This window comes from Thunnus albacares, chromosome 17 (genome assembly GCF_914725855.1).
Source record: "Thunnus albacares chromosome 17, fThuAlb1.1, whole genome shotgun sequence".
In the NCBI taxonomy this organism is placed as follows: Eukaryota; Metazoa; Chordata; class Actinopteri; order Scombriformes; family Scombridae; genus Thunnus; species Thunnus albacares.
In genome coordinates, this window is record NC_058122.1 from 13,658,058 (window position 1) to 13,682,097 (window position 24,040).

The 24,040-nt window shown below is 40.3% G+C and overlaps 3 protein-coding genes across 4 annotated transcripts in view; all 3 read right to left on the reverse strand.

Annotated features, from left to right (window-relative positions):
• Nucleotides 1-857, reverse strand: part of LOC122966621 (septin-9-like) — a 67,892-nt gene extending 67,035 nt beyond the window's left edge. Inside the window, exon 1 of the mRNA XM_044330866.1 lies at nt 538-857. Coding sequence (XP_044186801.1) covers nt 538-559 — 22 coding nt within the window. The 5' untranslated portion in view covers nt 560-857. The remainder of the gene's footprint in view (nt 1-537) is intronic.
• Nucleotides 858-6,052: 5,195 nt separating this feature from the next.
• On the reverse strand, nt 6,053-9,287 carry si:rp71-81e14.2 (uncharacterized protein LOC100002239 homolog). The gene is made up of 5 exons (XM_044331330.1): nt 9,164-9,287; nt 8,318-8,332; nt 7,871-8,200; nt 7,079-7,197; nt 6,053-6,622 (listed from the first exon to the last, which is right to left on the reverse strand). The coding sequence occupies exons 1-5, from the start codon at nt 9,264-9,266 to the stop codon at nt 6,548-6,550; spliced, it is 642 nt and encodes a 213-aa protein (XP_044187265.1). The 5' UTR covers nt 9,267-9,287; the 3' UTR covers nt 6,053-6,547.
• Nucleotides 9,288-14,099: 4,812 nt separating this feature from the next.
• On the reverse strand, nt 14,100-23,288 carry LOC122966984 (jupiter microtubule associated homolog 1-like). 2 transcript variants are annotated; one of them, XM_044331331.1, is made up of 5 exons: nt 23,088-23,288; nt 20,451-20,593; nt 16,442-16,590; nt 15,893-15,932; nt 14,100-14,698 (listed from the first exon to the last, which is right to left on the reverse strand). In XM_044331331.1, exons 1-5 carry the CDS (start codon nt 23,141-23,143, stop codon nt 14,553-14,555), a joined length of 534 nt encoding a protein of 177 aa, XP_044187266.1. In that variant the 5' UTR covers nt 23,144-23,288; the 3' UTR covers nt 14,100-14,552. The 2 variants fall into 2 exon arrangements, with proteins under 2 accessions (XP_044187266.1, XP_044187268.1); XM_044331333.1 differs by lacking the exon at nt 23,088-23,288 and adding an exon at nt 20,976-21,335.
• Between the last annotated feature and the right edge of the window lie 752 nt (nt 23,289-24,040).

Below are 24,040 nucleotides of genomic sequence, written 5' to 3' on the forward strand. Positions count from 1 at the left end.
TTCTGCTCCACCAACTGTAAATGAATCCTGCACAACATGTGTGAACTGCTTTCTGTGTTTTAGTGTCACTCAAGAGGAAAACAACGTCAGCAGGCCACAAGTGGTGCATTTAACTGTCTGCTTTGTTACATTCCTCAGAGGTTAAAAAACTCACTTTTTCCCTGACGGCTTTTATGAATCAGAGCTCAGCTTTCTGCGCCACCTTTCTGTCATGATGTCATATATGTGTAAGGCTACACTCAGAGATCAACTCACCTCTGAGATCCTGTGTGGGCCTTTTGCAATGAAGAGCAGTTTAATCTGTCAGTGTTGATGCTGTTAAACATTTACATGAATTTGTGCCAATTCCTTCTCATTCTCTTCCTCCCCCTCTCTCTCTGTCACACACACACACACACACACACACACACACACACACACACACACACACACACACACTTTACAAGTTAGATGCCTACTGCCTTTTCCTATAATCAGGCTGCAACTTGCTGATTATATATTTTAAGATGACACATTATCTAAATGGAGCACGCTTACCTGAAAATGAAGATTTCTTCATTATTGTAGATGTTTCCTCTCCTGGTCGTTACGTGGTGAAGTTGATGAATTGCTCCGGTCCCTCTGTGTGTGTTAAGGGAGTGTTTGCATCCGTAACTTTTCCAGGTTGTTTCTTCCTGCGCGCTCCTCTCTTTGTCTCTGTCTCTGTCTTTCCTTCTCTGCAACTCCTGTGCGCTTCAGTCTCCAAAATCACCTGGGCGCAGGTAATTTCACTCACTTATTGCACTTCCCTAAACTTTTCCCAGTATTTATTTCCGCCGCGAACCACTTGGAGAGACAGTCTGTTTGGAATGGATACAATCACACCTGCGCTCCTGACGCACGCCCAGTCCAGGAGCGGGAGTGGTTTACTGTAACTGTGGGGCTTTCACAAAGCCTATCAAACATCTGAGGTGGAATAAAGGCAGCTATCTTTATAGATAATATTTACTGCAGGGGTTGTGATTTGAAGCGAACTAACTGAAGCAAATTAATGAATGGGACAGCTTAGCAATCGTGAATTTTAACAATGGCCAGGTCTGGTATGTTGCGCAATAATTCTGCTCCTGCGAATTATAGCTGTCATCTTAAAGATTATCATTAATTCAAATGAACAAATAGAAGATAACTCTAATCCCTTTCTTTGTGTGCATATGACTGCAATAATTTATCAAGAAGCTTTTTCATTCACCCACACACCACACCACCATATGTGAAGTATGTGGGCAGGCTTGAGTGTGTGTGTGTGTGTGTGTGTGTGTGTGTGTGTGTGTGTGTGTGTGTGTGTGTGTGTGTGTGTGTGTGTGGGTTTGGGTGGGGGAGTTGGGGCACAATATGTTGCGCCTATAAAGCTTAGGGTTGGGTGGGGCAACAGTGTTGAGTTAGCCCACATCTATTGAAATAAATAAATGTTCAGCTGTGCCCACAGCCTTTGACCTTTTTAAATTCCACTTGTCAAACTGTGGCAACCTGCTTCATGTTCATATAAGACCTGAATTCACCTCCTGCAGTTCTGAGCTGCAGAGACCTCTTGTGGCTGCTGCCTGTTGTCATCCTCTTCCTCTCAGCATTCTGCTTTCTGCTCTGCTCACAAATAGCTCAACAACAGATTTGACACAGCGGATGTATATCACCTGACATGTTTGAGGGCCGCTGTCCAGCATATGACACAGTAATTGATACAAAGCTCACTGAAAGCATGTTGAGGTTTGTCCCACAAGATAATTCATGGGTGTCATGAGAGGACATGGATGTGTTCTCCTCTAAAATGTTAACATGGACAACCAATTTTATGAGTGTCACTCCAATTTTAGTGTTCAGGCTAAAGTTGCATCTATTCTGCAACCCTAACACTAATCCTAACCCCGATTGTCAAATTTCACCAAAACCATCTTTCAAAGTCACCCAGTATAAATCAGATTTGATCAGTTAATTAGTTAATTAAAACAAACTTGCCAGTGTTTCTTGAAGACTGACAGGATGTTGACAATTTTAGAGAAACACATTATATATGCAGTATGAGCATGCAAATATTTTACTGTTTAGTGCTATACTTGGCTTCCCACGTAGAGACATTTAAAGAGGTTTGCAAGGGAAGTGGCACAAAAACTGAAGTGATTCATCTCTTTTCTGAGAATTAGATAAACATATATCTTGTGAGGGGATGTGAGACGGATCGAGTGGTTTTTGCTTGCTGTAGACAGCTGACACAGCTGACACAGCTGACACAGCTCTGTTAAGCTGAGAAGCGGTGGCTGTAAGTTTCCTGAACACCTCTGTGGACAAAAGAACACACTCTAAAGCCATTTCAAGTCATTTCAAATTGTTGGATAAGCATCAAAACAGTATGCTATAAAAAAAAAAAAAAAAAACATACATGAATAAGAAAATTAGAATCATCAGGCCACTTTTAAAGCCCTTAAATTCAAGGCTCACGGTAGGTCACTGCACTAAAATAGACCATCCTTAATCAGTTTCCTTTGTGTTCCACCTCAAATGTGGAATGAAGTGTATCACAACATCAGGAGATCTGCCTGCCAACAGCAGCCAGAAACCTCACCAGGCCGTACTGCAAAAATGAGAAAATGTCCAATGACTTCTGATTCAGAGACCCAGTGGCTCTGTGTACCAGATGTATCGAACATGGTTGGCTGTAAGAAGCGACGATATAATGATTTAACTCTGTAGGATTAAAAAGTTATCTGAGGAATGCTGAGTAAAACATTAAACCCAAAAAAATCTGAAACATGGCTTCAGTTATCCAGCTAACTAAACTGTTATGTTGTGAGACAGGCCAGACTGCTATTAACATTTATAATCAATAATTTTGTGTTATTGTTTCCATTTTGCATTGCTATTAACGCAAAAACAGTCCAATCCAAGCCAATAAAAGTTTATAGTGTGTTTCTTTTCCCCATCATATGCACCATATCAGTAATATTACAGAGCTGCTGCTCACCCACCATAATAACACAAAATGATGAATCTGTGGTCTGACATGGTGACAGATCTCTGTAGCAGAATCCAAGACATTTGTAGCATTCATGTTAATGTTCAACTGAGACTCTTTGACCCAGATTCACTACAGCTTTATAGGAAGGAGAACATATGCTACATCAGTGCCATCAAAATATCCGGAAACCGCACTATTAACTAACCTTTCACACACAATGTTATATAAATGAACAAATGAATTTGATCATTAAGCCACATATGTGCACATCATGATTTGAACCAAGCCATAACACTGACACAAGACCTTTTATTATTATTTATCTATTTTAAGATCCTTTGAAAGGTTGTGTAGACTTTGTATAAGGAGGCTTGCCATTCAGAACAGCTGCTGTAACTGCTACAAGATGTGGATATCAGCAGCAGCAGCAGCAGCAGCAGCAGCAGCTGCAAGTCAGGCATGTAAGTAAGAGGAAAGAAATATTCAGTGAACACTAAACTCCACTTGGTTTTCAGGGGAAAGAAGTGCCTGCTTTGTTGGCTTAAAGCATCAGAATTGTGCCATTTGCACCAGCAGTTGATGATGAAAATATCTGTTTCCAAGAATCTGAATTTCTATTCATGTTCAATTTTGCCCAAACAATTTCTCTAAATGGAAACTATGTGGGTGTTATTATGTTGATGTCATTATCAAAAATGATTAAACAAAGTATAAGAAATACATGCTGTACATACAAATTCACCATAAATATAAAGATGAAAGTCTGATTTGACATTTGTCTCTGACCTACACCATTTTATGTTAGGCCATAACCACATCCTGTTACTAGAGCAAACATGTTACATTATGGCTTTAACCAAGAAATGTTTACTGATGTAAGCGAGATACACATACCACAGGCACTTGTAGGGAAAAAATCTTATCAAACAGATCAAGTTTGAAACCAGACACTTTTGGATTCAAAACCCTTTTCACTCAACCTCTGCCCACACTTCTAAAGGCACATAATGAATGTCACAGTTTCCGCTCTTACCTCTGTTACGGAAAACAGCTTCCAACCAAATCTATAACAGCTCAAAAAACATAAGAAGTGAAGCAGCAGCCACATTTTAAGAACTGTTTCATAACTTTAACCCGTGGTAACATGTCTTTTGATGTGGCTTAAAGTAAACGAATCATATTCTTGGGTCTTATATTCACAGCACCTATGTTTGAGCAAAACTGTGTCAGATCATATCTTTCACTGTCTTCACAGTATTCATAAACCTCACATTCTGACGTTATCATTTGGTGTTTCCTGTCACAAGTTATGACAGGTATAGAAACTGCTGTGGCTGCACAATCAAGAGTTTTCCACACTGGTGCAAAACAGCAAAAACAGGTGGATAAAATGGAACAATTGCTGAGTTAAAAAAAAAACAGAACGTGTCTGACAGTATACTGTGATGTTGCGGTGTAGACGTTCTTGGCCTCTTGGTAGTAAATGTGCTTTAGTTATCTTCTTGTAAAAAGGGGTCTTCAATTTCCGCTCTGTGCGCTCAACGCTCACCTCAGAGTGCCATTTCCTATCTTCGCTAACTTTGACTTCTACACATACACGACTGTATGCTTGCGCCACTGTACCCCACCAACACTTAACCCATATACTCGCACGATATACCTGCCTTAAATGCTTTGGCTTGATGGTTGCTGTTCGGTGTAGGAAACAAAAGTCACAGCTTGTGACCACAGATGTACCGCAGAAGTAAACATGTCTCCTGCATGCTGCTACTAGATGAGGTTTTCTTTCTGCAAACAATGTGACATTTTAATGTTGACTCATATGGCGTCTCTTAGTCCTGCGTTTGGATGCAACTTGTCTTGACTGTTTCTTGATTTACAGTGTTTGAAGATGAAGTGAATACATGCACAGGGCTTGACTTGCCACTGGTAATAAATTACTGTTCTGTTTTTCAAATGGCTGTTTCTTCTTGTGTGGTTCAACAGTAACTGTGACTTGTTGAAAAAAAAAAAAACAATTGTAAAGGATTTTGTGTACAATTTACTGAATTTCCCAGTGTAATAATAAAAATAATACTGTGTCAGATGTTACAGACTTGGCCCCGGAAAACCACAGTCAGTTGATTGATCTGATGTGGGATGTGGCTAAAGCCACATGAATATTTAAACCACAGTTTAATGAAAAATAATGATGAAAACAGTAGACTTTTATGTGTGTAGCTTGTTTGTTGCTTTGATATCATTACTTCTGCAGTAAGTGTAAGCACAAGACCCAAGTATGTTACTGACTCATGTCATCAACTGTTCACTTTCTCAGTTATCTACATAATCCAAATGCTGCCAAACTCACAAGTCTGAAGTCTGGGCTCAGAGAAAGATCTGAGTGACTTCCTTCTCAAAATTAGAAAGTAGAAAGTGATTGTTTATATGCTCACTCCCAAATCATGTTATCAACACACTGGTTTTGAATATTTAGATGTCAAGATCACTTGACACAGATTAATTGTTCTCCTTAGTCTGCCACCATCACTTTCAGGAAATATTACAAAAGAAAATAATCTAATTTCTGGTTAACTTGGTATTTCCTTTCATTCATTTTAACTTGAATTAAATATTGTATGTTATAAAATCTAAAATCTTTTTAAACTTTATTTATTTAGTGGAGTTTCTCTGAGAGCAATGCTCTCTTTTTCAGGAACGTGCTAAACACATTCATACAGTTACACATTCACACCTGGAAGCTGTCCAGTATAACCACAGTCTGATCTGCTGGCCACTGGGCAGCTCCAGCTGGGGTTAAGAGCCTTGCTCAAGGGCACCTCAGTGATGGTAATGATGGAGGGACAAGTGCTGCTTCTCCGCCTTTCCCCACCCAGATTTATCCTGCTGGTCTGAGGGATTAAACCCTCCAGTCACAAGCTGACTTCTCTAAACTTTGGGCCACCACTGCCGACTGATAGCTCGGTCCATCAGTGAGCATCTTGGTATTCTGAAAATAATGTCACCAGTTAAGATATTTCACCACCCTCAAGAAAATGTTTAAGTACATTTTTTAGACATTGCTATAAATCCCACAAATTTATTGCTGACAAATTCATAATGTAATATACAAATACATATACATGCCTCATGTAGAGGGAAATTACGGTGGTATTACAAGTTACAAGACATAATATCTTGTATGACATTTGAATGAACCTCACCTTCATTAACACATTAAATCATCTTAAATCATGATAGAAACTTTGCACCAAACAATAAGAAGTTACTGGAATCAAAGAACATATTTACAATAGAAATACTTCGTATCAAAATGTGCCCATGTTAGGGTATCGTTCACATTTTTTCTGCTACTTAAAGACGAGACAAACTGTTACATCTGCGCTTCTGTACCACCTTCAAATGGAGTTACGTCATGTATTTTTATACATTTTGCTGAGCCATTTGTGTATAATCATCAATGGCAGCTCAGGCATTCTCCAAACTCCACAAAGCACTTGCATCACCTGTGCTTCACTGGTGCAGAGTTGCAGGTTGTTTGCATGCAGGCTGACATCTTCAGCGCCTGAGTGTTCCACGCATATCCTCATAAACATCATTGGTGGGGACGCGCCTTGGTTTCTTGGACTTGCTCTGGTAACGACAAATATTGTCATCAACGTGTTAGATGTGGAGCTGTTATACTGTACAATAAGTAATATGAATATTATCAATTGTATGTTTTTTGCAACAAAAAAACACATGTGAACTGTAACAAAACAGGGGAACAGAAAATCCAGATTCATCATTTTATCAGAACTATGAAATGCTGTGCTGTCATCTACCACTGTAAAACGAAAATGAGATTGACAATAAAACCTCAGCTTTAAAACACAAAGAATAAATCCTAATTTTATAAATTCTTTTTTTTTTTTACTGTGTTTTCGTCAAATGAGTGCTGCTGAGCATAACAGGAACATGGAAACAACCCCAGAGATTCCATCAGGACTTGTGAGTCATTGCAAAACACAATCAAATTTTTTAAAAAAACAACACATGCACACATGTACAAACACATATACACATACACACACTAAGAAATATGATTACCTTGTGGATGAGCCATACAAAGAGGGACAAGATGATGCAGAGCAGCACAGCGGCAGTGATCACAACGGACCCCACGATCAGATTCTTATCCGCTTCTTCACACGTCGGCTTGTTGCTGTCTATTAACCAATGCACAGTGTTTAAATTGGAGACTCAAGCTGTAAAGATTGAATTTGTTTTTCTATATTTCCTCTGCACCTTACTTGTTTTGGGGGAATGTTTCTTTTGTACATTGCTTTATAATTCCCTGATACAATCACGCTCTGGAGAAGTTAAAAATATCCTTTTCAAAACTACAGAAAAGTGCAGAATACTTTTAATATTTATATATAATTTAAATTAAGCTATGGCAATGGAGTAAAAAACATAATCCATCCACTTCACCCATGCTTTCCATACACATTTGCAATGAAAAGATGAACACAATAAGGTAGCATAAGGTTCATCTTATTATATATTTTTTTTTTTTGCACAATTTTAATTTTATTAGACCATTTTAGGGTTTTTAATAAAATAAGGCACATCCTTACATATGTGATAACTGCACTTCATTTAATACTACACTGTCTTAACTTTCTATCTGTTCTTATTGTGAATGGAAAGAATGACAATAAATTCTACTCTGAAGCTTGAAAGACTTTATACATGTCAAGTTTAAATTTATGGCGTGGTTGTACTATGCTGTCATGCATTCTTGTCTATGCTTGTTGATACATCTCTCTCTTTTTTTCAGTGGAATTCAGATGAAGATGAATTATAAGAACTAAAAATATATAAATTGATGAGACTCACCTGTCACCACCAGGAGCACAGACCCTAAGCCTTTCGTGATTTCGGTTTTAGTGGACCCCGCGTCAAACATTTTGTACACACACCAGTATGGCCCTGTGTCATTCGAGGTCAGGTTCTTGATGAGAATGCTCACGTTGGGCATTGCTCCGTTCACTTGAAGTCTGTCACTGAATTGTTTGTTAATGGTATCTTTGTCATTGACTCTGACCAAAACTTCGAACTCCTCATTGAGACCCTTCTTCAAAGTCAGGCTATCATGGCCTGATTTAGGACATTTGCACTGGATAGTGACGTGTTCTTCAACATTTTTCCATATCACTCCACTGTTCTCTAGACAAACAGACACAAAAATTTCAGCTAACATTTGATAAAGCTTTAGGAACTCATCCTGCCTTAAATGAATTATTAAAACATATACTATAGCATTAGACATTGAATCAGTCTTACCTGTCGCTCCCAGTGCTGTAAAGATGAGACAAAAGCTGGTTATACACCTTAACCAGAGAGACGACATGCTGACAGTGGCTGTCATTCACTAGAATAGACTTCAATAGCAAATGTGTGTCTATGTTTTCACCCACATCGCCCAATCTGATCCTGAACAGGAACACGTGACCCACTTGAGAGAATGTGGGTCAGAAGGTGAGAGCAACAGACAAACGTTGCAAAAGTGAGACGAGAGGCTTCTTAAAAACGATGAAGATGAACATTAGACTATTTTTTCTTCTCTAAAGCAGTAGATGAGATATTACGTAAGTGTTTGATTTACTTTGCAGTCTATCTATAAAAGTTCATTGTTAGTAAGGCCGCTGCTTTAAAGTGACAGTACACTCTAGTGGCAGAAAAATAAACATTTTTCATGATAACAAGGGTGCAAGAAAAAAATAGTTAGATCCAGTCCTGAGGTTAAAAAAAAGAGGAACTTTCATTTTGGCTAGTTGTCACAAAAAACTAAAAAGTGCAGACAGGCTGTGTATCGATAAACATAACCGTACGATACTCCAAGTAGAAATCTACAGACAGCAATGAGACAACACCAGCCAATGCTATGTTTCACATCTAGAAGAGGAGAAACCACTTCAATGCTTCTATATATCTTTAATTATGACATAAAACAATACTCAACAATACTAAAACAAAATTTCAAAGGGTCAGTTAAATTTGACAGAGAGAACAAAAAGTAGCACAGTCATCTCATTTCAGCTCACTTGAGATTTGATAAAGCTATATGCACCTATCATTCTGCACATAACCACAAGCACATTTTTTTGATTTGCATGTAAATAAACTTACCTGCATCACTTTGGGCTGTGCAGGAGAGACAAAAGACGGTTATAAGCTTTAAACAGATAGCAGACATGCTGACAGTGACTGTCTTCCAAGAATCACTTGACATCTAACGTATGTATATCTGAATGCTTAATAACAATAATAGAAACTAAGTTTGTACGTGTGAAAAGAATGTTCCTGTGTGAAAGAGGAACTATTCATGCTAAATCATATCCTGCCATGTGTGCACGGGTATAACGAGGCATAGAGTATCACAACAACTCCTAGAAGCTAGTGTGAAAGAGATAAAGGCATATTCACCCAACTCTCCGGGGCTTGCTCCTCTGCAGCAGCTTGTATGTCTGTATCGAGTACGAGTGTGCCATGCTCTGAGTATTAAAGAAAGTGTGACAATACTGGGTTGAGAAATTATTTCTTTCCTTATTGAAGTCAAGTGCAAGAGGTGAATTTTTACAACACTCCTTCATGGGACGTGTAATAAAATAGTGATGCTTTCATATCAGGATTCTTGGCCACAGTCCGACCAACACGATGTGGCCCGCCAGTGAAGAGAATCTCAGGCGCTACACTTCAGTGCTAAAATTCAAGTCCCTTCTCAAAACACACTTGTACAGACAGGTATTTTCATCTTCACAATCTGCAGCGTGCAGTTAACTTTATATCTATCGTGCAAGAATGTTTTGTTTTTGCTTGTTTTGTTTTTTTTTTGTCTCCCTGTGTTCACCATGTTCATTTTAATGTTTTTAATATATTTGTTATGCTATGTTTCATTTATTATAATCACTCTTTGCTCTGTGAAGCACTTTGTAAGTATTGAAAAGTGCTATACTACATGAATACAATTATTATTATTGTGTGTGAGAGAATGAAACAGCTTACAAATGAAATCCAACAATAGTAACACATGATGTAAAATATCTAATCGCCATGACAAAAAACTGATCAACAGAAGAAAAAAAAAATTCTCAGAGGTCACACAGTTCATGCTGAAAGAGAACATGAACAGTAGACAACATCAGGCAAAGACTTGATTGCCGGGTGATATGTTTTTGAGAATTTTTTTCAGTACAGACTTCTAGCGTCAATTCACATACTGTACACACCAAAAGTAGGTCAAAAGTTTAATAGCAGGCAGCAGAGGGTGGAGTGCCACTGTTTTGCAGCCACAGTGTCCTCTAGTGGTGGGAGAGCAAACATGTCTAAGAAAAGACAACAAATTAGATCAGATTCTATCTATCCTGTGCTATGAAGACATAAACACAAAATGTGAGATATAACAGGATTTGTGGATGTAGTCATATAGAGATAGTACTGAGAAAAATATCAGCCTGTAAAAGGATATAAACCAAATCACTGGCTCAGTACATCCCCAGATAAGGCATGAAGCACCACTCAGGGATGAAAACAAATGTAAAGGGCCAGTTCACCCAAATTAACTAAAATTCAACATGTCTTTGAGGAGTGTAGCGTCACGTTATACCAACACCAAGAATGAAGTCTCTGAAATCTTTTCATAAATAGCTCAGCTCAGGTTGAGAAAAACGGTAAAAGCCTATTTGCAATTTTTTCATGAAACCGACTAAGCAGGTTTTATGTTGAACCGTTACGGGCAAAGTAAATAAATAAAGTCAATCCTCTCGTCTTTCTAAATCAAAAGACTGAGCCCATATTAGGCAAAGTTTATGGCATACAGTGTCAATGTGGTCCCACTCTGAATAAGTCCTTGGAAAACCATTTCCTCAACTCTCCCTGTGGTTGTGAGAGCAGAGCACACAATGAAAACTATTAAATCACATGGTGTATATATACAGTATATGGTTTTATATAAATATAGAAGTGTATATCAAAACAAAATATCCTGCCATATATTCTTTTTGCACAGTAAACTCACAGTCCACCTACTGCTGACTAGGCTTATATAAGATAATGACCAAAGTGGGTTGAGGCTGAAATGACCTCAACAAGCTCCATTAACTTGTCAAGTTGTCCTGAGAGAATTGTAAAGTCAACATCAATAACATCAATACAGGCTTTCACATCCTTTGGAGATAAGTTAAAAAAAAAAGACCCCCATCCCCTTCTGTCTCTGCCTCCCACTGGGACAGAATGGAAATGTCGCTGTCCATCCCACCAGCTCCATCACTTCCCTTCCTCCAGTCTCATCCAGTTAAAGAGGTACACAGCAGATGCTGCATTTGGGGCTTTTTTTACGCTCCCTTTGTCGCTACGGAAACAGCCCTGTCCATTTGCCAATCAGTGTTTCCTGTTTAAGGCTCCTGGTGGGTGGGTGGTGTTATATTTGTGATACAGCAAGATAATCACAAAGCTCTGGTCCAAGAGAGGACGGGATTACAACAGCAATAGAGCAGACAATAGAAATATTTTGTTGCTTGACAATTTAACCCTGCTGTTGTCTGAGCAACGTCTTTAATAATGTATTTCCTTGTCTAATTCTCCTTTAGGCCGCCCAGGGTAGCTGCTGAGTCAGTGCTGTATTATTGAATGGGAGTATTGATTGTTTTCCATGACACTCAGAAATGACTCACCTCATTTCCTCCGATTCCTTTCCAGGCTCACATATCAACTTCCTCTTTAGAGATCTCCCAGGACGCACATGGCCTCATCTGGAGTGCACATGGTATAATAATGTCTCTGTCAATAGATTGAAGTTGCAAATGAGCGAGGACGGTTAAACATTAATCACAGACATCAGTTAAATAACTTGGCATATGGCCGTGGGGGAGGAAAATGGTAATCTCCCCGTCTTTTAAGATTAGTAGGATGATCGGGGGGGATAGACAAGAGTCAGTTTCCAATGCAGTTTTACTGATTAGCTGTTGAGGACAAAGACCAAACTGCAGTGTACAGCCTAATAATGTTTTGGAGCAATACCGCATATTTCCAAAGGTCATATGTGCATCAGAAAAAGATTGAGGAAAGAACTTGGAATCCAGGCTGACTCCTGACTCTGTCTTAAGGTATAATGAAAGGCTCTGGACTTTCCCTGTGGGTACAGCACTTACTGAAAACAAGCCTTCATTGACTGCACTCCAACATCCTGGCACTTCTCCAGGGCAGGAAGTTCTTTTCCTGATCTTGAGTGACCTCTGCATGCCTTTCACGGCAGATGAGGGCTGAAACACACCGCCGTGCCACAGTACTCTTCACAGGCTGCTGCTGCTGCTGCTGCTGCTGCTGTAAGATTTGACTCTGAGGGGACTCAAGTTGTAGCTCGGGAGGCAGAGAGAGAAAAGCAACCGAAACTACTCTTAACTTTTAGTTAGGTTTTCGTTATGAGTTACACCTACTGGCTGTATACAAATGGAGTATGCACAGTATACTGGAAAGATACTGTTTGTTTACAGACAGCATGAAGACTTGCAGAACAATTATTAACTCAGATAAGCTGTCAAATTACTCACATTATTTATGGTGTTATAACCACTGGAAGAATGATTCAATGGAGATAAGCTTTATCGCGGCTTAGCTTTATAGATATCATCCCACAAAGTGATCATCTGCTTTCAAGGCCCCTTCAGCCAGTAAGAGGCTTACAAAGAGTTATCAAGTCAACAATACACCACCACCATTCACATCAAAGTCCATCCAAGTGACTGAAGTTTACAACACACAAGTCTGACAGTGTTCAAGTGGTCTGTGAGTTCTCTCTTGTCGCATTTCACACCCACAGAGACTGTGAGGAAGCCAGTTTGAGAGAGCAGAAGTTCATATTTCGTTGAGAGATCCGTCTTGTTTGAATATAGTTGTTGAACAGGTCTGGAAATGATTTAATGGTTGATTCCTGGCTCTGAATTGTAGCGTCTATTTCTACGATCACTGGAACGTCCATCTTAACTAGAACGACTTATGTGCTGGCTGTTAATATCACTCCTGACCACTCAGTCAGTTTTGCTATTTCATGTTCTATGCTGTTAAATAGTCATATCTTGATTATATAGAGTCATTGCTCTCTAAGTGTAACAGTCAAATTTATGCAACAGGGTGGGTAACATATATTAAATGCATCAATTGAAGGTTTTGTGTTTCAAAATGAGTGCAGGACAAACCTCAAATACAACAGTAATATGTTGTATTTGAAGAAAAAAACTAATTTATTAGTCACAACATTGGATAAATTGAAACCTCAAAATTTGGTCGGTTACATATTTGTCAAAAAGGGTTTTAGACAATCTAACTACTTACAGCCATGATTCTCTACAGTATGTGTAGTTTTATTCAAGCAATATCTCCAAGATTAATACTCCAAACACCTTAACTGTCAAATCTGTAGAAACCTCTGCTCACCAAATATGTTCAATTATAAAAAGAGCCAACGCTGGATAAGTCTGAAATGTCAAACAAAAATCAAAACAAGAGCTGCTAAAGAAACACTGGTGTACTGTGTCCTCTTTGTATATTCCTAATGATGCTTAAGAAGTTAAAATGACTCAGACTAAGACAAGCATTTCCAAATAAAGCAATCCTCAAGGAGTACTATCAAAGGTAATGTTTCATAAGTAACATTACATCTCGCATGAATCACATCACATTTCGAATATGACTTTTTAAGCCTTATAGCAAAACGCAACAACCATCTTAAATCAGAAACGCTGCAGAGAAAGCCAAATATCTGCCGAATGATGTCATTTGAAGATAGTGCAGTTTCTCTTTTGACAGAATTGGCGGCAGCTTTGGTGATTACTTTGGCTGGGCACACTTCCAGTCGCAGAGCCTGTCTCTGCTCTCAACGGCCGCAGTGTTCAGGCTCCATTTCACTGTACATAAATAACAGTCAGCTCTATGTGTTGAGCCATTTACGCACATGGAAACCGAGGAGAATCAACAGTGCTGTTGATTTTATGTCTCTCTACTGCGATATTGAAAGCTTGATCCGATATTTCTGTACGATTACTACACAAAAAACAAAAAGTCAGCCACAGAAATTCATATCAATCTTTATTGTATTTAGAAATTCACGCATCAAATCTTTATTATTTTTTCCTTTACCATTTACAACAGGGAAGAATGAGAGACAAGCTAAACGTCATGCCTTTCCCAGCAGGCGCGATGCACTACAGGATGGGCTGAAATGCGAGGGGGGCTGGGGGGGGGGAGAGAGAGATACATAAAGTGCTTTTGTCAACAGTTTTCTTCTTTTAATAGAAAAAAGGATCAAAACAAAAGGTTTGAGGGTGGAAGGAGAGGGCGAGGGGAGGGGCGAGGGGGGGGGGGTCCATGGACGTGACGGCATGAGTGCATGTGAAGTACATAGGTGAAGGAGGGAAGAAGGTGACAGGTGGATGAGGAGGAAGAGAGGGTATTTATTTTTTTTAAAAAATAAAAAAGCGTTCGAATGAAAAAAAAAAAAAAAGAAAAAAAACAAAGAGTGGTCTCAACCCAGGATAAGGCTGGACTTGCCACCGGGTGGGTTTCTTCGGTTGCCCGAGGCAGCGTTGGCACCTCCCGACGGGGTGGAGGACTGTGATGTCTCCTTCTGCTCTGGCTCGTCATGCTCCTCCTCCTGATTGTCGGGATACTCTGCAGATGCAACAAAGAGACAACGTGTTGATCCAAAGCATAAAACAGGGGCTGATGTTTAAGTGAATGCAAAAAAAAAAGAAGAGAAATCTAAAAAAAAAAACATTGACATTTTACAGTAAAAGACATGTTTTTTGGTAAAACTATGCTTGGAAGTGAAAACATACAAGTGAATTATCATAGAAGGCAATAAAATGTGCTCAACAGTACTTAATGTTATCCAGTTCTGTGCTAAAAATCGCAGTGCTAAAGCATTAGCCTCTCATTGTCCATTAGTGCCTGAATTGCTGCAGAACGTGCAAACTGAAGAGGACTTCAACTTTAATGTTACAAATACAGGACAAATGTTTTTCCGCTGATTTTAAATTATTTGCAGAACGGACACTCAGCTCCTAAATATTCTCTGCTTGACATCAGAGGGAGTGGAGGGTCTGCTGTGACAACTGCAGTAAGTATAGGTTTATAAAGACTTGCGTCACAGATTTCAGGGGCTGCACAGAGCAGCCAGACGGTCGCATATTTCAGCTCTGTGTATCTGAGCAAAACAAAACACTCCCGTCTATACGGACTCAATCCTGGCTGCCCAACGCTCTGTGAAAACTGACTGATGTCCTTCAATATTTTTTTTTTTTATGCACAAAAACATTAATACACATATATAAACACAATTCAAAGTGCACACACATTCCAACCATTTTCAAAAGCGGGACAAATAAGAGCGCTTTGATTTCTAAATATTCGTTGAGATGTGCAGTCAAACCCTCCATTATCCGAGGAGCCAGCCACTCTCTTACAAACCTGCACCTGGAGGTTAATAAAAAGCTTTTCATACTAAGTGAAGCCTGCCATTAAAGAACAGCTGCTTACTACAGACCATCATGCCACCATGACAGGAGAAAAACCACATCAAAGAGATCATGTGATGTTGACTTACAAAGGGGAACACATGTGTACTGCGCTGTAAAAAGAAAAAGTTATGGTATGCCGGCAGCATATGGGACAAGATCGGTCACTGCACTCTCATTTCGTAGAAGCAGGAAGACTGGAATTACCTGATCTGTTATAGTGTACCATGGAGCTATTCACTGTGCTCACTGTATAATCTAAGTCATGCACTGCTGTTTAAACAGAGGAGGAGTGTGACAGAAACTTGAAAGCCTCTTTATAAACAGCTGAAGAGTTCAGGACACTTACCATCATTTCCTGGTTCTTCGCCATTCTGGCCATTCTCCCCCTACAACGAAAACATGAGACGAGAATAATCAAATATCACTGAACCAAAGTGACTTTTTCACCCAAATATAAAACTTTTTTTCCCTGTATTCCTATGACCTGAATGAGAAGAGTTTTGATAACATGTGTTTCTGGTAGGTAGGTCATGTCTATTTTACCAAATTGACCATTACGTTCTTTGATAGATCACTAATTTCCTGTTTCAGTGTTTCTTTACACTGTGTCTAAATTGTTCAATTAGAAAATTCTAGCCATGTCAAGCAGTGAGGACTGGCTCATTCCCAGAATAAAAATTAAACCTCTGCAGGGATTACATGTCAGCAGAGAATTTCTATCAAACAACATGCTGGGTCCGTTTCAAATAGCTGGATAAAGTCCATCCATCCCCCAGTGAAATTTCCACTGAACTGTTTAGAATTATACATAATCTATGGCTGTGTGCCTTTCAGCCCCGAACTAGTCTGTGGCTCTGTTTTGGAAACAGCCTCTGTCAGATTAAATGAGAGGTACCTCTCGTCTCTGGTTCCAGACCATGGCTGCCCCAGAGTTGTGGATGGTGGTCAGTTCCGGTTGAGGGTTCTTAGGGAAGAGAAGAGGCTGCTGGCACCTCCTTAGTGGGGCAGATGGTTCTCCGCACAGGGTCCCTGCGGCTGTCCCAGCTGGGAAGATAAGAGACAGACAGACAGAGTGACAAACTTGTTAGAAAAGCTTTAAAAGAATAGCAGTCATTAGAGCTGCAACGTTTAGACGATTAATCCATTAGTTGGCAACTATTAAATTAATCGCCAACTATTTTGATAATCGATTAATCATTTTGAGTCATTTTTTAAAAAAAAAGAAAATTATTTGGTTCCAGCTTCTAAAATGTGGAGATTTCTGGTTTCTTTAGTCCTCTGATAATAAACTGAATATCTTTATGTTGCGGACTGTTGGTGTGAACAAAACAACATATTTTAGTTTGTGTCTTGGGCTTTGGGAAATGGTGATCAACATTTATCACCATTTTCTGACATTTTATAGACCAAACAACTAATTGATTAATCATGAAAATAATCAATAGATTAATCAATAATGAAAATAATCATTAGTTGAAGCCCTGGTAGTCATATCTATATTATTTTTTTCCTTTTAGGCCAAAAGACTATAATGACGCTAGACAGGAAACAGAAGAGCCGAATGACAAAACATGAGTCAGGCTTCAAAGCAGCAGAGTCATACCACATGGACACTAATCCAATTAGCCACAAAGCCACCACCAGATCCGAATGTTTCTAACCCATGCTCACCACAAGATTCATCTTCTCAGATTTGACAAAACACCAGCTTTATGAGGGAATTTGACTGCAATAACATGAAGCAAAATCACTGAAAACCAACAGGAAACATCACCAAATCCGATTGGGCGACTGCAACAGACCCAGAAACGCGATGGAACGGTTCCAGGCAGACAACCTGGATGCCAAAACTCACATAACCCTGTAGCGCTTGCATTCTCCTTTAGCAGAAAGGGCATTAAACGGAGTGTTTGGCCCACTGTGGGGATGCAGTCTGTGCTAACGAAAGCCACATAAGGTAACAGCTCTAGCCAAGAGGGCCGCGGAGGGGACAGACTGTCTTTGTCATGAGGGAATAATGGCTGCTAAAGAAACACAGGAGTGGCCACTGTTGTTAATGGAGTGAAGTGAATCAGCACTGTTGAGAGCCTCTATCACTCAACAAACGTTCCTTCATTACTGGCTCCACATTCCCGGGTCTGATCAATTCTCTGGACAGTGAGCAACAAATAGCAAATGGAAGAGGATTAAACTAGATGGATGGGCCGGACTGCGATGCATTATGTTATCATCACTACAAAACATAACCTTCTACTTAATCTCATAGATCTCCTGGGTCCATGATATAAATGTATATCACTGACCTAACCCATCAACAAGCTTGGGAGACAGGAACAGCAATCATGCTGCTGCTGGTAGTCTTGGCTTCCTCTCTGATTACAGAGGGGTTCCTCATGTGGCTAGAAGCTGAACAAACCAACAGCTCTGGTGTCTGAAAACCCTTAAAATCCTGACAAAAAAACCTGCCAAAGTCCCAGGCTGAATAACAATATGCTTATGTTTCAACATAAACGTACTATTAGCACGCTTCAATAGAAATAACACTGAAACAACACACTCAGCGCTCTCATTAGAAGGTCTTAGATATCCTAACCAACTATTAGAAAAATTTGCTTGACACATTAAAGTACTACCCTCTGAAGAACACATTTTTTCCAGTCAGTTCACCCAAATTTACAAAAAAGCATTTTCTCCCTTAGCCATGGTAATTTTGGGTTTAGCTGTCCAGGGTTTGAGATATCTGTTCCTGAGGTTTCTGCTGCCACCCGAATACTATTTACGTGAGTATTAATTTCACTGATAATGAAAAACATGCAATAACAACATGTTTTTTCCAGAAATAAATGTCCTGGGTTACTCTGGATCATCCACAGACCTTTGTGTGAAAAGTTTTCATCGGAACTACTTTAAAAAGAGGAAAAAACTGTTGTGTGGATTATTCAAAGTAAACAGGACATTAGTCGGGAGATATTTGAATGTCCACACACAAACACACAACATAAGCTGACTTGTGCAGTCTATGGGGAGACTTGTCCTATTTTTGTAAGACCAGTGCAGGCCTACAATGATCATGAAAACCAGCCGTTAGGGCTTCTTGGTGGCTGAGTGGTCTCAGATGTGAACTACTTTAAGGTATCCTGTGGAGTTTCTGACCTCTAGTAGGGCTACGGAGCAGTTATTTATTAGTGGGTCTCCGTTTTGTTTGTGTCGTGCTTGCACACACACACGTGATGCATTACATAGCGCTGCCAATGGTTTCACACTATTCCAATAATCTACAGGTGGCGTAATGCGCCAGCACAGGCAGGGAGGAAGACTGCAAGCTAGTAAATATGGATGTAAACAATGTAAGATTTAAAAAAATGTTGTAAATGTTTTATGAGGAAGGATAAAGGAAGGAAAACATGTTTGTTAGACCTCAAGGATACACACAAGAAAAACTCAAAAGGCCACTGTTAAATGCCACGTCTCTACTTCAATCCATGGTAGGACCTTAAGTGCATGTTCCCACCTCTCTCTGTGTTTCCTGTGCCTCTAATTTTGGAAAAAAAAATGCACAAAGCAGTGTTCCAAACTCTGTTAGTTTATACAAAGTTGCAAGAGACCGTCTTATTATAACAAGTCTCTACTACACTATAATATATTATATTGTAAGACAGTATTCGCAACCAAGCGGACATTGTTCCAGACACTCAAGACGTATAAAAGGCATATCTGACCCATTTAAAAAGGATCTACAAAGGGCAGCATGCCAAAGCAAACAAATCTGTTCATCTACACTATGAGTTCATAACAAGGCCAGACAACAGATCACACAATGCTTATTTCACCTGTTATAGTAATAAAGCCTTGCTCATCGAGGCAGTAACAAATATCCTCATCCCACTTGTATCCGTTAGAGTGGGACAACTAAAAGAAGGCTCCCATGAACTTGACCTAGACCCCAGTGGAACAATGCGAGCAGGAAAAGGCTTTGCAGTCAGCAGCTGCCGGCTGTAGATGTCAGGGGCCGAAAGTAAAGAGTTCAGACTGAAGTTTTCATTTTGTACATACCAAGAAAATTTGATACACCATGCAAATGGTTTTCTACTAAGTGGCTAGTGTGAAAACATGTGATTGCTGGCTTGTGAGTTACTTTACAGCCTTGAGCTGAAATGGAATTCTACTGCAGCAGAAGTTGAATTTTTCCTCTTTATGCACTTTATCAAATCTTTGAGCCTTAACCAAACACTGACAAGCTGGGTAAAAGAAAAACTCCATTTCCTTTATTACGGGCAGTAAAGCATACTGCATACCGAGGAGTGAATTATGTTTGGCTAAAGCCTTACCTGAATTATTCTAAACAATCATGTGAGACTACATTCATTTTTCATTTAAGCCTCTGTGGCTGTATCTACAGGTCTCTTATCCCCTGCTGCTCTCCTCCTGTGCTCAAATACAACTTCCCTCATGTCTATACAAGGCCACACGTTTAACCAATTGACACATTTTTAACTGACCTATTTCTTTCCATTGAGGGCTGATCCTCGTTCCCATTTAACAAAGCCTAGCTTCAAATTACCCTTATCCCAGTACTCCAGGGCCTTTTGGCTACTGCACTGATGGGATGTGCTTTCTGACAACCTAAATGGAAAAAATAATAAAAAACACTCCCGTTTGTATCTTTTCTTCGCTCAAGAATTCTTCGAAGAATTAATATCATGGTGCTTTTTGCTTACTTAAGGCTTCTGGTAGTTCAGTCTACTTTTGCAAGATTGAACTTGCCAACACGTAAGACCTTATACTGTATGCCCATCCCTAGTGCAAAACTCAAACCACTGTCAACGCTTCCTTGTAAATCAAAAGCCAGATCAAAGCTATAGTTTTGATCCCTTTGGTTCTGAGGATGAGATAGATTGAATTACTGGGTGGATTGTTCCTCCGATGAGCATGGGGGTCGTCAGGTTCTGCAAAGATGCTAGAGGCCATCTTGTTCTTGCGCTGGGGGGTTGTATTGTCATCTGTGCCGAAGGTGAAGCTGGTCTCTCCGCCTGGCGGTCGTAGTACCCTGAGGAGCAACAAATGAAGGATTATAATGTAAATTGATTGACATCCTGTCCACCATGGTCCCATCCCCCCTCTCTTTAGGTCAAACTAAAATACAAGGCCTCCATGTCACACACCACCAATCAGTTGCACAGTGCAAAATAGAAAAAAAAAAAAAAAAAAATCAATAGCCAAATAAACATGAGGACGCCTCAAGCTACTTACAGCCTATACCCCACCCAACCCCTTTCATACACATGCCATACACATAAAAACACACAAGCTACCAGCAAGGTCTCTGCTCTTTAAGCCCCGGCTGTCAGCCTGACAGACAGACAGTCACAATCTCTGCCCTGCAGCTGACTCCAGTCGCATATAATCACCGTTAGCTGGCTAGCTGTTACCTCTCCTCAGCACAGATTCCTTTGCAATGACACATGCGGGGTTGGTGTTGGTTCCTGGTAGCATTGTTATTCCATTATTAAATTAGCAAATTGAATACAACGCCACTTTTTAGGTCAATGTTACACAACAGAGGTGAAAAGTCTGAGCGCCGCGGCTAATATAGGTCACCTAATAAATAGACTGTTCCAGAACAATATAGAGAGCCTGCATGCAAACTAAATGCATGGTAAACAAACCCCACTTTTCCACCAACATTCCTTCCACCACAAGCCGAACAAAAGGAAAACAATAACGAGTAGGGAAACGCTTTTTTCCTTGCTGTGCTGAAGGACAGTCGGGGTGGAGGACAGAAACTGATGTGTTTGCGGAGCCCCTGCTGGACCCCTCCCTCTTTATTCCAGCAAACTGTCCTCTCGTCAGAGTCCCAGAAGCCACCAGCTGACACACTGAGCAGCTGTCCGAGGGCCAGGCCAGGCAGATGGAAGCCAAAAAACAACTCGGCTCTCAAGGCGGAACTAAAAAGAAAGCAACTAGAGGAGAAAAATCCACACAGCGTGGACTAGACTGGCGTGTTTTTTCCTCAATCAATTGTTGTATACACACTCGTGTCCGTCTAACTTGGCTGTGACAGTAATGCCTAAACCAGACTTCACCTCCCGGCCAGAGAGGATGAGCTCATGCTTTCCACATGGATTGCGACGGGGGAAAGGCTTTTAGCTGCCTGGCAGCAGACCCCACCCTAGAATGAAACTGCAAATAATATCAATATAAAATGACATTATCGGTTAGAAGCTGGGGGGGGGCTGGGGGGTGGGGGGGCAGCTTCAGGCAGGTGGAGCCTGGGCAGATATAGCTGAGCTCCAGAGCTAAAGATGGCATGTCTGATAAGGCAGGGCAGGAGGCTTTTGATGGCCTACTAAGATTTTTAGCCTAATTCTGCTCAAGTTGTTGCTGGATTGCTGCTGTACGGATCCCTTTGCTCGACCAGCAGCAGAAATGACTAGCAGCTCGTAAAAGGGGCTTTAAGGAGCAAGAGCAAAGAGCTAAGGAAAGATTTACAGGCTTAGCTAGCTCAGAGCCCCCACCCAAGCCCCCGCATCATCCGAAAACAGCTTGCGACTTCAAAATGCATGATGACTGACCGAGATTTGACACGCTCACTCAGCAAAGACTGATACATAGCACTAGTTTCACTCTAAATCTGGTTTATATGACCTTAAATCCTCCGCTAGTATTGAGGCAGCAATAATTTTTAAGGGATTTTCTTTGCATTGTTTTCACTGCAAAAAGGGGGAGGAATGCATCCAGACGAGACGCATTACTTACTGGAAACCTATGACTGCGTGCTTGAAGGATGAGTAGTCCTCTATATGATGTTATCCCATTAAAACAAGAAAAAAAAGAGCAGATACTGAAGGTTAGACGTAGAAAATGGAGTAGACATCTATCTAAACCACAAAATGGACATTATCTGAGTTTCCCTAAACTTCCATTAGCCCCGAACCAACAATGAACCAAATGGCTGATAATGACATATGCAGACACAAGTCTAGTCTGGGAGTCTTCCTGCAATCAATCGCATATCTGGACTCTAGATCATGATCTGTTCCTCTTGGTCCTCTATTGAGAAAAAATGCTACACATTCCATATTTAATAGATAAGGTCTGACATTAGAGAGCAGCACATTTAGAAATCATCGCAGGAGAGGAGCTGTGACCTGGACTACGAAAAGTTATTTTGTAGTCGGCCAAAGCCAGTTGATAGCTAACGTTTGATAGCTTTATCCATTTCTCAAAAAAAAAACAAGCAAAAAAATGGAAGAAGATCCGTCCAGGCACTTATTTTCTCTCTTTAACTCGCATGCCTAATCATTCAACAAAGCCCAGACCGGCTAACCTAACTTAATATAGCTAAAGGCTATATGGTGCATCACCCAATAAGATTAAGTTAATTAGCAAGACTATGTGACAGTAGCTAAATCCAGAAAAATCCCTCGCTCGCCACCAGCGGGCTAACAGCAGATAGCAGAAAAGAGGCGTTTGCTAGCTGAGAGGCTTGCCCGCATCCCACTTCTTTTGTTCCTCCGTGAAAGGCTTTCAGCTCCTTTTACCTGGAACTGCTTTTAGCGCCAGGTTCCACTCCTTGGAAGGTGGTTGTCGTCGTCATCTTTATGGAGGATTTCGGTGTCTTTGCGGTAAGAAATAGTCAATGAAAAACTAGTTAAAAAAGACAATCTACTCCTTCCCCGCAGAGATGCGACGGGACGTTGACTCCACCCGACACTGACAAACTTAACGAACACCAGATCCGCTGGTTCTGCGGTGCCAGCCCACGAGACCCATCCCACCAGCGTTCGGCCCGCTCTGATTGGACAGAACATCATAGAACTGCTCTCTCATTGGACAGAACCTCAGAGATCGTCTCTTGTTGTTGGTGGCAGCAGCTCTCTGCTTCATGTCAGTGATCAGACAGAACAGTCCACATCCCCGAGGACTATTTTCTGCAAATCCATGAGCACTGATAAAACTGTGGTGCAAGGGGTGAACAAAAACGTGGATAAACTTTGACCTCCAGCCAGTGAAGATCTTGAGACTAACTCTCCAGACATGTTTTAAGATGTATATAAAATACTCTACTTTGAATAATAATGTGTGTCTGATATGGTGTGTTAAAATCCTTTGAGTCCCCCTCCATTAAAAATATGTTTCCCGTCTTGTTCCTACAGTTAAATTGGCCTACAAGCCTGATTTGTGACAGTTTGGAAGCCAATCATAGTTCAATATTCAACTTACACATGTGTGATATGGAAACTTGAAGCCTCCAGTAAACATACACTAAGAATGGACTTTACAGTGAAGTAGGAGACGTGTCCAGCAATTCAGTCTCTGAAATGAAATATATTTACATATTCATAGTTTTAGAGATTTTTAATGAAGAAGGAGTAGATACCATTTTAAGGATTTTAAAGTTTGTGGAAAAACCACATCAGACACACTTCACAAGCAGACTAATGGTTTAACACATGTCTGGAGGGGATCTTTTTATATGGCATCCACACCTTCT

Coding starts and splice junctions, on each gene's coding strand:
- si:rp71-81e14.2 (XM_044331330.1), bottom strand. CDS start 9,266: ATGTCAAGTGATTCTTGGAAGACAGTCACTGTCAGCATGTCTGCTATC. Junction 7,198..7,870: donor TGTGCTCCTGGTGGTGACAG/GTGAGTCTCATC, acceptor ATTGGTTAATAG/ACAGCAACAAGCCGACGTGT. Junction 6,623..7,078: donor TTGTATGGCTCATCCACAAG/GTAATCATATTT, acceptor TGTCGTTACCAG/AGCAAGTCCAAGAAACCAAG.
- LOC122966984 (XM_044331331.1), bottom strand. CDS start 23,143: ATGACGACGACAACCACCTTCCAAGGAGTGGAACCTGGCGCTAAAAGC. Junction 20,594..23,087: donor GGCGCTAAAAGCAGTTCCAG/GTAAAAGGAGCT, acceptor GTTGCTCCTCAG/GGTACTACGACCGCCAGGCG. Junction 15,933..16,441: donor TCTGGAACCAGAGACGAGAG/GTACCTCTCATT, acceptor TTTTCGTTGTAG/GGGGAGAATGGCCAGAATGG.